The sequence below is a fragment of the Pantherophis guttatus genome, chromosome 17 (genome assembly GCF_059756535.1).
Source record: "Pantherophis guttatus breed Tessera chromosome 17, ASM5975653v1, whole genome shotgun sequence".
NCBI classification, from domain to species: Eukaryota; Metazoa; Chordata; class Lepidosauria; order Squamata; family Colubridae; genus Pantherophis; species Pantherophis guttatus.
Window position 1 is genome coordinate 16,538,778 of NC_142079.1, and position 12,703 is coordinate 16,551,480.

A 12,703-nucleotide genomic window follows, 5' to 3' on the forward strand; every position below is an offset into this window, starting at 1 on the left:
CAGCATGAGGCTGTATATTCTGCAATATTGGGACTGTCGGTGAGTCAACAGCGGGTCAGAGGAGGAGCCACTGCGGGACAAAGATGATAGTTGCTCTTTAAAAATTATGATTTAAATTGAATTGATTTAAATCAAGGCTTTTTACTAATGATTTAAATCGTGATTTAAATCGACCCTTGGAGTGGCCCTTGGAGGTTGCACTACTTTTGCACAGGTGCAAGTGATTGCCTCTAAAACTTGCAGTGCAGGTTGTTCACTCTAAAGAAATACCTTGTAATCCCAGGTAGCCTCTGATAGCCAGAACTGTGTGTGGAGATGTGAGGCTTGGTCCCTCTGCTGCCTTACAGTTGGTCCAAGCAGGAAGTTCTTGCTTGTGTCCTGTCATCCCTTGGACTCCAGCACTGGCTCACTAAGTTCCTCCCCTTGAAGTTCCCAGGGCTGCCTGTCCAGCTCAGGAACGCTGGGCTGAGAGGCTGCCTAGATGTCTCGGTTCATGTGGGGGGGACAGCAGCTGGTTTGCCCTTTGCACCCCTTGCCAGGAAAAACAGCTTTGGTTCCTCCTGTGTTGCTTCAGGTTTCCTGTCGTGAATTCTGCTTTGTGCTGTTTTAATGATGTTTCCAAGAGCAACTGGAGTGTTAATATGCCTGTGTATTAAAGCAATTTATATCAGCTGCATCGGTTAGTTTCTGAGCTAAGTGTTAATATTAATCTGGTCCTGAATCACTGAGCGTTGGAAAATGGATGGGTGGATGAATGTGTCAGCTTTAATTTTTCCAATCAAAGTAATTTATTTTGGGTTTTCCATTTCAATGATTCTGCAACAAATCTCCATGGAAATTCATCTATGCTTTTCCTATTATGGTTTTTAAGTTATATATATATATATATCTATGTTTGCAGGCAAAAAGACATTTTTCCCTAAAATGCTTATTTTTATTTTTTAATCCTTTAAAAAAAAATAGTGTAGAGAACTTGTGGGCTAAATTTTGGAAACCAAATCCTGTGTCTCAGTTTGTATATTTGTTCTGTATATCTGAATTACATAGGCTTTCATTAGAAAGCAAGCAGAATAAAATTGTCTTCTCTTCCCTTTGAAGGGGAATTTACAGGCTGCTGCACTGAGATAAATCTCTCTCTGCTTTGTTCTGTGGGTTGAGAGGAGGGGCTGACCCCAGCCATGGCTTTGGGGGGCGGGTCGCGTGTGTTTGGGCAATGAATGTGCCCAAGCCACCTCCTTGGTTTCAGGATTGTCTCTTTCGGAAGGCAGTTTAGAAAAGGAAGATTTCTGCTGGAGTCTGCTAGTTCAACCTTGATTTCTTTGTAAACAAACTGAATCTGAGCTTTTTGCCCTTTTAGTGCAGTCTTCCTGCCTGGAAAAGTAGGTGTGAACACTTGAAAGGCTTTTGCAATTTCCTGCTTGACATTTCATTTCACTTCATTGCTGTGCACATGCACCCCCCCCCACCCCCAAACACCCCCCCCCACATCGCCCTGGGCCAGCCTGCCTCTGGGAGGAGCCTTCCTCCATCGCTTGTCAGGCTTCCCAGTACTTGCTGCTCTCCTGCTCCCGGGGCTGGCTGGGCAGGGCAGAAAAGCCCTCCCAACAGCAGCAGGAGTGGATAAAGCAGGTGGCATCTACAGTGGGGGCCCCGGACGTGGTCACTTTAAGACTTGGGACCAACTCCCATCTTTGCTGGCTGAGGAATTCTGGGAGTTGAAGTCCACAAATCTTAAAGTTGACAAGTTTGGAGCCCCCTGATCTGCTGGATAGAAATTCTCTCTTCTGCTTTTAATTCTCTCCACTGACCAGCTTGCTCACCCACCCACCATCCCCTCCTCTGCTTCCTGCAGAGCCTTGGCTGCCCTTGCTTCCTACCATGCTTGTAGCTTGTGAATGCTGTGCTGTCCGAGCCCAGATGCTGAGGGGTCCTTTGGGGATTGGTCCCCTCTGCCCCTCAGTGCCGAAGGGGGGAGCGAGTGGGAAGAGCAGCTTCATGGAAAGCTGAGATGCAAATGGGGTGGTGGACAGATGGGATTGCATTAGATTACAGGTGTCTGGCTGGAAACATCAGGCGTTCAGACTGCCTACTCAGCTGAGCCAGCCCATGGAGCCGCCTTCCCTGAAGGAGGGGGAGGCTTTAAGGAAAGAAAACTTTCTGACTATCAGGGTATTATTTGAAAAAAGTGGGGCGATTTCATAGAAGCAGTAGGAGAGCAATGCGGCTTCATACATAGGGCAGGAGAACAGCTGGGCTAACAAGAATAGGGAGGATCCACTTATCGTTGGATGATTTTGAGAATGCTGGATGGGGTGGGCTGAGCAAGGCTGGTGGGAGGGCGAGATACCTACTAGGTCAGGAAAAACGGCCTGAGGCCAGCGGTTTGTTACAATAACCAGGCACAAGTGTTTACCACTCCCTTCTCTCAAAAGCTGAGGATTTGGTCCATTGTTTATCGAGCAGGAGAAAGAGGTGCAAGAATCAATCTTTGCTTTGACTATAAATAAGTCCTTTTACACTTGGCAGTTGCTGGATTTCTGCTTTAACGGTAAACAGTCCCAGAGCTGCCTCTTTGAATCAATGCCGGCAAAGTGTCTGATTCACTTTAACACACACACACACACACACACACAAAAACACGGTCTGTGCTTATATTGTGGGAGTTTAGGTTGCCCTGCTGAACCCACCTTCCATCTGAAGCATAAGGGCCACACTTGTGGAAAAGGGGCATTTTACCCACAGATGCACTAAGCCAGAAGTGTCAAACTCCCATCATCACGTGACGTATCACAACTTTTTTCCCCTTCACCAAACCAGATGTGGACGTGCCCAGTGCATGGCGCATCCAGCCCGCGGGTCGTGAGTTTGCCAGCCTTGCACTTAGACCTTGCTGCTTATTGCGTGGTGAGTTACCCATCTCAGTTCAAAGGGGGGGGGGCATCCAGAATTAAGGGGCGTTCAGGTCTGTAATGCTAAGCATTGAGAATGTCCTCCATATATTTCTTGGTAGACTGCCTTTCCAAACCCTGGTAATTCTGGTGCCACAGGGAGCTTCCTGTGCTGTTCCATTCCATTCCGATCACCCTGTCTATCCCGGCTGTGGAACTTCAGGGTAGGGTAGAAGCTGTTGATGGATGGTTGGCTTCTACCAACCTTACCAACCTTACAGAGCTGCTTGGAAAAAGTTAACATGAAGCCACTCCTGTCGTAGCACTGATAGCCTTCATCCATGCAGACTTGGATAGCTGGTCTTCAGGGTGACCCCCCCCCCGCTCCTTTTTTGGGGGGGATACAATGAACAATTCCACAAGAGAAGGTGGCATTCTTCCTTCCCTGAGGCAGAACTTTGTAGCTGTGCCACGAAAACCAGCTAGCAGGATATTCTCGAGGGTATAAAACTATGGTTTGTGTTCCAGGCTTTGCTGCCTGAGCAGATGTAAAGGCTTTTGCTTCCTCTGTCTTACCTGTTGTGCAGCAACTTTGTCAGAAAGACCTTGGGACTTTACCTGGGATTTATTTCTGACTTGCCACCTGTTAACAGCCTCAATGCTAGCTTGGTTGTAGTCAAACTCTTTCTTTCTCATTTCATCCCAGCCTTCCCTCCACTCCAGAGACTGTATTCCAAAACCAAGCATGCCCAGCTATTTCTTTCCGATAAAGTTATCCAATTTACTGTCCATTTTTAAGGTCTCTATTTTAGATCTTTAGATCTCCATTTCTTTTAGATCGTCTTCTACAACTCTTAAGTTTGATAGTGAAACTGAAAGGCTGGTTCTACGCAGGAACAATCCCTCCATTGCCATGTCAACTATAAGCAAGAGAGCCGGCCTGCAGTTTGATTGTTGGCTGCCTTCTAGCCTAATCCTGGTGCCGAATGCCTCCCCATTTGCTTCCGTGCCTGATGACTCAGACTTTCTCCAGGAAATCTAAGCAGCATCTGGTCACACCTGTCGTGTTGTGCAATTTCTCAAAAAACTAGTAGTTCTTCCAAAGAAAGGTCTGCTGGCTGCCATCATCGTTAAAGGACCCACATTCCCTCCCCCCCCACCCCATTTTTTGGAAATCACACGTAGCTTTCTTTCAGATTCCTCCATTCCACACAACTGCTTAAGAAGCCGGATGCTAAGTTAATCAACTCCATAGATTACTACATCATTTTGTATTTTGCTGGTAGCTACTATGAATATCGATTTGCACCCTTTCCTCTGTGCTCTTTAAGGCTCTACCCTACTAAACTCTTTCACCTTGGGGTAGGCGAAGAAGTTGGACACATTTTGGATCCTGGGGTAGGACAGGCAGACCGGAAGGGCTGCCCAACCACAGATCTCGGGAAGCAGCAGAGGCCGTCCCCCTGCCCGACCCTTGACAAAACCAGCACAAGGCCAGGTCCCTCGGCAGCCTCGCCATCTGGCCTCAGCAAGAAGACCACGAAGTTTAGGAATGCAGGTGGGGATTGGATTATATCAATGGAGGAATGTTCCAGTGAAACTCTGGGAGATTTTCAGGGAAGGAAGAGATTTTCAGCAGGAATGGACATTCTCCCAGTGCTGCATCCACCCATATGGACAAATTCTGGAATTGCCACTGGAATCGAGGGGCTGGGAGTCCCACAGCCACCACCTTCCCTGTTTCCCCCAAAATAAGACATCTCCTGATAATAAGCCCAATTGGGCTTTTGAGTGCATGGCAATAAGGCTTATGGCAATAAGGCTTATTTCAGGGTTCAAAAAAAATATAAGAGAGGGTCTTATTTTCAGGGAAACACGGTAGTCAGTTGCTAGTTATCAGGGCATTTCCTCCCCCCACTACTTACCTCCCCCCCAACCTAGATGGGGTCTTCTTGAGCTTATGATCAATAGGAGATTGCCATATTAGACACCCCCACCACCACCTCCTGCCACCTCTGGTGAAAACGCTTCTCCCAGATTCCAGCGGATGGGGGTTGTGTGGAAAGGCTCCTGTTCGTTGCACGAGGGCTTGTATCAGAGTCGCTCTTGCTGGTCTCTGCACCGTGAGGCAGATTTGCTGAACAGCCCCAGAATCTGCTGTCTGCTGCTCTGACAATATCGTCTCTGAACTGAACCTGCTGGTGAGAAGGCAGCAGGGACAGGAAAAAGCTTGTGGAACAGCTGCTCATGTGAAAGTGACTCTGGCAAGGGTGACAGGCTGGGCTTCCTTCCAGAGAGCTACACAACTCGGAGCTTCTGGTCCAAGAAGCCCAAAGCAGCTCCTGCAGCCGGTCAGAAATCCTCATTTTGGCTGGATGGAGCAGGTGGCAGAGAGGGAGGATGCCCAGGAGCCTGGATGGCCACAAAGGTGGTCTGGTGGGCTGTATTAATTACCTGAGCAGAGGGAGGGGGGATCTGCTTTCGGTGGGTGCAGGATTGCATTCTTCAGATAACCAGGCTCTTTTGAAATCATCGTCACAATAAAAAGACAGTGTAGAGAAAGTAAGCCACAAGGTGTCTAAATGCAGCAGTTTGAAATGCTGGCAAACTTTTTGAATGCTCAGAATCTGAGGTTGAGTAGAATATCTTTCTCGTTATTAGTGGCAACTCCCCCCCCTTCATTTATCTGTGGGACTGGAAGTCCGGAGTAGAGAATGCTGCTGTTTCTACACAGGGTTTGTTGCTTTGGCATCTCTCTCTCTCTCTCTCTCTCTTCATTGAGTTCAGTACTTCTTCAATGGGGAGATATTATCCCAAGGGGGTAATTTGGACACATCCTGGGGCTGTTGGAACAATTTGTAATTGCTGTTTCGGAGCCCATGGCCCAGGCTGGGCTGCCACTGGTAAGATGCTTCCATGAAACAACAGAGTCAGCTTTTTTGAGGAACGGTGCCTTGTTTGAGACAGAAAGGGCGTAATTTGGTCAAACAATTCATGATCCATCGCTTCATGTTGACTAAAGTTTGATCTTAATCAAATAAGAGCATGGATCTCTCAGGTTTATCCGTGTTCCAGCACCAGCAGCAGAGTGGGCAGCTGGGGCGCTCCAGATGTTTGGATTTCAGTCCTGTCATCCACAGCCAGAATCACCAAGAATTGCGAGTGTCCTGAATCGCAAAGGGGCGGGCAGAGACCCTGCAGGGTCTGCAGGGAATTCAGCTCTATAGAGGAGCAGCAGGACTTGGGAATGGTCAACGGAGAGCCATTCGTGGAATTTCTTAGGAGCCGTCAGCGTTGTGAGGAGGATTGCCGGCCTTAACTGTATTTCAAGGGGTTCCCCTCGTTCTAGAAGACGGGCGAGGAAAGCTTTGATCGATGTCCTAGTTGTGGTCATTCAGGAATGGTGTAGGTGGAGGGTAGCCATGTTCTGGTCCTGAAATGATATAGGGTCTTCTGCTTGAGCAGGGGGTTGGACTAGAAGACCTCCAAGGTCCCTTCCAACTCGTATTATTCTGTATTCTGTCTCTGTATTCTGTCTCGATTTAGTCAGTCAATTGACTTCGGCCTTCACTTCAGCTGGTGCTCATGTCTCAGTGGACCTCTTAACATGACACGACTTTGGTTGGAGCTGTGTTGGCTTTAAATTTGTTTCTAAGTGCCATTCAAGGCGGTTAAAGTCCTACATAGGATGAGACCACGAATGCCTGCTGCAGGTAGCATCTGCATGGCCAGGGCACGTGGAGGATACCTGCGGAAGGTTCCCCTTGTTGGGATGTTTGGCAGGTAGGGTTCAGAAATGAGCATTCACTGTGAGTGCCCCCCACCCCCAGAGTCTAGATCAGTGATGGCTAACCTTTTTGCTGTCGCGTGCCAAAAGCGGGGGGAGCAGGGGGGTCGTGGGTGCGGGTGCCCACATCCATAATTCAATGCGCCCCGCCCTCCCGCGCATGTGCACGTGACCCCCCCATACTTCCCCCTGCTTTTGGCACGCGATGGCCCAGTGGGCCCAGTAGGCCCGTTTTTTCCCCTCCCCAGGCTCCAGAGGCTTTCTAGGAGCCTGGGGAGGGCAAAAACAGCCTTCCCCATCCCCCCGGAGGCCAGAAACAGCCAGCTTCCTGACTTCCGGTGGGACCGGAAGGCCTGAAAATTAATTGGCTGGTGCATACATCCGCGCTGGAGCTGAGCTAGGGCAACACTCCCGTGCCCACCAATATGGCTCCGCGTGCCACGTGTGGCACCCATGCCATAGGTTCGCCATCACGGGTCTAGATTGTTTCAAAAGGCCATTTGAGACTTATCACATGCAATGTGAGATGCTGATGCCCTTGGATTATGGTATATGCAGTCATTCCTTGTGTTTAGGATACCTTTGTGTACTCCGCACAAACTCTATATAAGATATATATATATATATATATATATATATATATATATATATATATATATATATATATATATATATATATATATATATATATATATATATATATATATATATGTTTTCTCAGGTTTTCGCGGGTGTTTGTATGTAGGTCTTTGGTTATTCGGGTCTTCTCCCACGTAAAATTGGAAGTGTCTTGGCGACGTTTCGACGAAGTCTCATTCGTCATCTTCAGGCTGGTGTTCTCGGCTTCGTGCTTCCAGGAGCAATGTGAGATCGCAGCTGTCTCTTCCTTTTAACTGCTAGTGGAGGTGTGAGCTGATTGGGTGGGAACTTGGCTGTGTTCTGATTGGGTGGAGGTGTGTTCTGATTGGTTAGGGGCTTGGCTGTGCTCTGATTGGCTGGGGTTGTGTTCTGTTTGGGTGGGGGCTTGGTTGTGCTCAGCTTAGTCTGAGTTGCAGGGGGATTTCTGTTGTTCAAGTGTTCAGTTTTGGCGATAGTTCTGGTCTTTTTAAAGAAAACGGCAAGGCCCTCCTCCCATACATAAAAGGCACCACAGACAGAATAAGCAAAATCCTCCACAAACATAACATCAAGACAGCATTCTGCACAAACCGAAAAATATCCACCATCCTAAGGAACCCCAAAGACAAAATTGAGTTAGAAAATCAAGGAGTATATGAAATCCCATGCACCGCCTGCCCCACCACATACATCGGACAAACCAACAGACGAATAAGTGCACACATAGAAGAACACAAGAACTCAGTCAGAAAAGAGGAACCAACTTCTTCCCTGGTCCAACACCTTAAAGCCACAGGACATGATATTGACTTTAAAAAGACCAGAACTATCGCCAAAACTGAACACTTGAACAACAGAATAATCAGAGAAGCCATCGAGATAGAAAAACGCCCACACAGCATGAATAAACGAGACGATACCTCCCGCCTACCAGCCATTTGGAAACCCGCCCTTATTGACAAACGAGTCCCTAACACGACGAATGACACCAGACCCACACTCACGAGTGCCACACCTGATGTCACCACCACACATCCACGCAGAAAGCAGACTCAAACCCACACTGATAATGAGCCACGACCAAGGACCAGAAGCCAGACCGCAGCTGCATCATTAGCCACTTTAAACCCCTCCAATCCATACATAAAGCAGACTGACACCCACCATGAAGAGCTCGCACGGCCACAAACACGAAGCCAAACAACAACAACGCAGCTCACCAGCTCAAATCCCCCTGCAACTCAGACTAAGCTGAGCACAACCAAGCCCCCACCCAAACAGAACACAACCCCAGCCAATCAGAGCACAGCCAAGCCCCTAACCAATCAGAACACACCTCCACCCAATCAGAACACAGCCAAGTTCCCACCCAATCAGCTCACACCTCCACTAGCAGTTAAAAGGAAGAGACAGCTGCGATCTCACATTGCTCCTGGAAGCACGAAGCCGAGAACACCAGCCTGAAGATGACGAATGAGACTTCGTCGAAACGTCGCCAAGACACTTCCAATTTTACGTGGGAGAAGACCCGAATAACCAAAGACCTACATATATATATATATGTGTGTGTGTGTGTGTGTGTGTGTGTGTGTGTATGTATGTATGTATGTACTCTCCCTCTCCCTCCCTCCCTCTCTCCCTCTCTCCCTCTCTCCCTCTCTCCCTCTCTCTCTCTCTCTCTCTCTCTCTCTCTCTCTCTCTATATATATATATATATATATATAAAAACTGATAAACAGTGACCAAGGCAGGGAGAAAAGCAGTGGGAGCAGGAATATGTTCTAACTTCCTGATGGCTTCTCCGTTGACTTTCCTTGTGGAAGGAAGCTGGTGAGGGGGTCAGACCGTGGTGGCGCTGTGGTTGCCAGTCTGCCAATAGACTTGGTCTGAAGATCCTTGGAATTTCAGCCCCATGGGAGTCCTGAGTCCCAGATTTTGGATGCATTCTTTAAATTAGCCCTTTTGGTACTGCAATTCAAAATTGTTGCCCTACGATGCAGCCGTTTTGCTCCTTTGAAGGTTACAGATAAACAAACAGAGTTTTAGTATTATTATTTTTTTGTATTTGCTGGTTTGGTAGAACATTTGGAGGGAGTTCGTTAACAAGAGGTAGTGTAGGGAAACGGAGAAAGAAACTCAGATGGATTCTTATTTTCCCCAAATCCATCAGGATACCAGAGGTGGGGGGGGGGGAAATCGCATTCAGCTTTCGCCATTCTGTCACCGGAGCTTGGCTGATGTGCTCCAGCTCCAAGCAGACCGGTGGGCCTGTTTCCTGACCTGGCCTCCCTCAGAGAGTTGCTGGTGGAGTAATTCCTACACTGAAGTTGTTAGTGCTGATCTGGGGTCAGAGTTGGTACCTGGGAGCCCTGCCCATGGTCACATGCCCAGCCAGTTTTTCTCCCACCTCATCTTGTTCAGGTGGTTTATGTGGTGGGAGAGGAGGGCCACGGAAGCCTCTCTGGGAGGAGACAAACCAGCCTTCCTCTTTCCCTGAAGCAAGGAATTGGTTGAAGGGGGTTCAGCAAATAAATCCTGAGCTTGCATGTTGTGTGGTGATGGCCTCACTTGTCATTGTGGACATTCTCCTCAGGGCTTTTGCCTCCTTTTCAGTTTTGTGGTGGTCTCTCTGTTCTGATCCCCAAATCTCTCTTTCCACCATGAATGTCCACATGGAAAGGTTGTAGATAGCCGTTTGCTGGACTTCAGGGGGACCCCACTTGTCCCCCTGAAGCAGAAGGAGCTGGCCTGGTAGACCTGGGCTCCTTCAGGGTTTTCAGTTCTCTGTTTGGAAAGGAGTCACAAGTCACACATCACACCTGCGATTGCAGATTAATCTACAAAATGCAGATTTCCATTTTCCCCACAGGTTTGTGCTGGGAGGAGTCCAATAAGTGTTACTCTAGTAGACTTTGGACCCTAACAAAATCAACATGTATAGCTTTGCATTCCAGTCATCTCCTGGTCACAAGACTGTTTTTCTGCATGCTCTGAAATTGAATTGATCTCAGTTATGCTTTCATTGGAAAGGTTGAGACGTTTGTCTGAGGGTGCCGGATTAGCCAGGTCTCCTGGAGACCCCTCTGCAGGAAAATTGGGATGATCAGGAATCCACAGAGCAGCTCCTGAAGGCCTAGATCAAGCGGAAGAGCCCAAGGATGCTGTGGGTCCCCCTTCCCATTCTCCCTTGCCTTCCTTTTGCAGAGCTCTCCTTTGGGGGCCTCCCACCAGGCTACACCTACGATGTGGACAGAGCTGAAGAGCAGAGGCACCACCATGACATGATGCCCTTCATCGATGACTCCCCCTCCTCTTCACCCCATCTCAGCTCCAAGAGCCGAGGCAGCCGAGATGGCTTCTCCTTGGGGTCCCTGGAGTCTTCAAAATCAGTGAGTTGTTGCTGCGTCGCAGGGAGTTGGAGGTTCGGCTTTGGGGGTGCAGTTGCAGCTCTGGATTCTGTAGCATCTGCCCCTTGGCGCCAGTGGAGGTGTTTGCCGTGCCTGGGTTGATGGCAGGAGCCAGAACTGCACCCAGACTGGCCGCCCCAGTGACGATGCACAGCACCTCCAGCCTGTAAGCCTGGACATCCTTGTGCAGGGCCATCTGCTCTGAGTAAGGGCAACTTCACCCAGAGGTCTAGAAGCAACACAGGTCCTTGGGAATCTACTGAGGTGTTGGTTTAGTCAGGATATTTTGACCATTCAGACCACTCAGGCTGTCGCTTCACATAAAATAAAAACTGGCCCAAACAGGAGGAAAAGAAAGTGCTCAGGATTCCATTGGGAAGGAGATAGAATTCCTTTTGCTGAGTGAACCTGGCATCCCTCCAACTTTTCTATATGTTTTCTCTGTTTGCTTTGCCCACTCCCTTCTCTTGTGTCTTTGCCCAGGGCTGTGCTGGGTTGAAAGCTCTTCCTTCCAGGCAGAAAGCGACCCTCCCCACAAATGTGCACAGTCACTCACGCCCTCGTCACCTCTCGCCTTGACTACTGCAACGCTCTCTACATGGGGCTCCCCTTGAGGAGCACCCGGAGGCTCCAGCTGGTCCAGAACGCAGCAGCGCGGATAGTGACGGGAGCAGCATGACGCTCCCATGTAACACCGCTCCTGCGCGAGCTGCACTGGCTCTCGGTGGTCTTCCGGGTGCGCTTCAAGGTGTTGGTTATCACCTTTAAAGCGCTCCATGGCATAGGGCCTAGCTATCTTCGAGACCGCCTGCTGCCACCGACGACCTCCCATCGACCCATGCGTTCCCACAGAGAGGGCCTCCTCGAGGTGCCATCAGCCAAACAATGTAGGCTGGTGACCCCCAGGGGGAGGGCCTTCTCTGTGGGGGCACCTACCCTATGGAACCAGCTGCCCCCTGAGATAAGGAGAATCCATGACCTCAGTGCCTTCCGCCATGCCCTTAAAACTCACTTTTTCCAGCAAGCCAGGCTGGCTTAAGAAGAAATTTTTAAATGTTTTAATTGGTTTGTGATTTTTAATTTTTGGGCCAAATTTATACATATTTTAACTTTTTTAATATTTGTATTTTATGTTCTTAATTCTGGCTGTACACCGCCCTGAGTCCTCAGGGAGAAGGGCGGTATATAAATTGGAAATAAAATAAAATAAATAAATAAATAAATCTCTGGGTTTCTCTTAAGGCACCTGCACCCGAGCTTTCAGACTGGTCCCCAAGTGAAGGACCCACCTCCTTTCCTTCCATTCCCCTCCCTGCGGAATTCTGTCTGGGTGAAGGGAGGCGACTTTCTGTTGTTCTGGCTGAACAGGATCCGTCCTTCCCAGAGGCCTTCCCGACCAAGGGCCAGCCACAGCCATCCTCGCACCCAGAGAGCCTTGGTGCCCCCAGAGGGAAGGTGGAGCCTGGCAGAATTCAGGACACCCTTTGCTCGTAGACTCTGCTCCACAGAAGCCCCCATTTTGCAGGTCTGGACCCCCGCCCCTGGGCCTTGCCTCTCAGCGTCAATTGGGATTCAGAATAAATCAAGATGCCAACTATAGAGATGAAGTATTGGCTTGGCCACAAGGCTTCTGCTCCTGTCCCTTGTGGTGCCTGTGCCAAACTGGAGCAGGGCCTCAGTGCTTTCCCCCAGCACAGCTCTGCAGATGGAACCAAGAGAGCGCAGGGGCTTCTTTGGCAGTTGCCCAGGCCCGGAGATTGGCAGGGGCCTCCCCGCATTCTCTGCAGGGTTGAGCAAAAGCCGAGGAAGGAGTCCCCCCAGACTGGATGGCACCCAAGGCAGTCCTTTCCGAGCTGTGGCATGCCACATGCCCTGAGAGAAGGGCCACTCTGGGGACTGCAAGCCTATCAGTCCTGCCCCTTTGAGTTCCCTTATTTATTTATTTATTTATTTATCGAATTTCTATACCGCCCTACTCCCGAAGGACTCAGGGCGGTGTACAG

The 12,703-nt window shown here is 49.2% G+C and overlaps 1 protein-coding gene across 3 annotated transcripts in view; it reads left to right on the forward strand.

Moving 5' to 3' along the window:
* The window catches only part of BCR (BCR activator of RhoGEF and GTPase), an 88,759-nt gene that overhangs the window by 25,197 nt on the left and 50,859 nt on the right, over window positions 1–12,703 (forward strand). For all 3 annotated transcript variants that reach the window (XM_087880620.1, XM_060683645.2, XM_087880621.1), the window contains exon 2: window positions 10,498–10,682. In XM_087880620.1, the coding sequence (XP_087736746.1) occupies window positions 10,498–10,682 (185 nt within the window). The remainder of the gene's footprint in view (window positions 1–10,497; window positions 10,683–12,703) is intronic.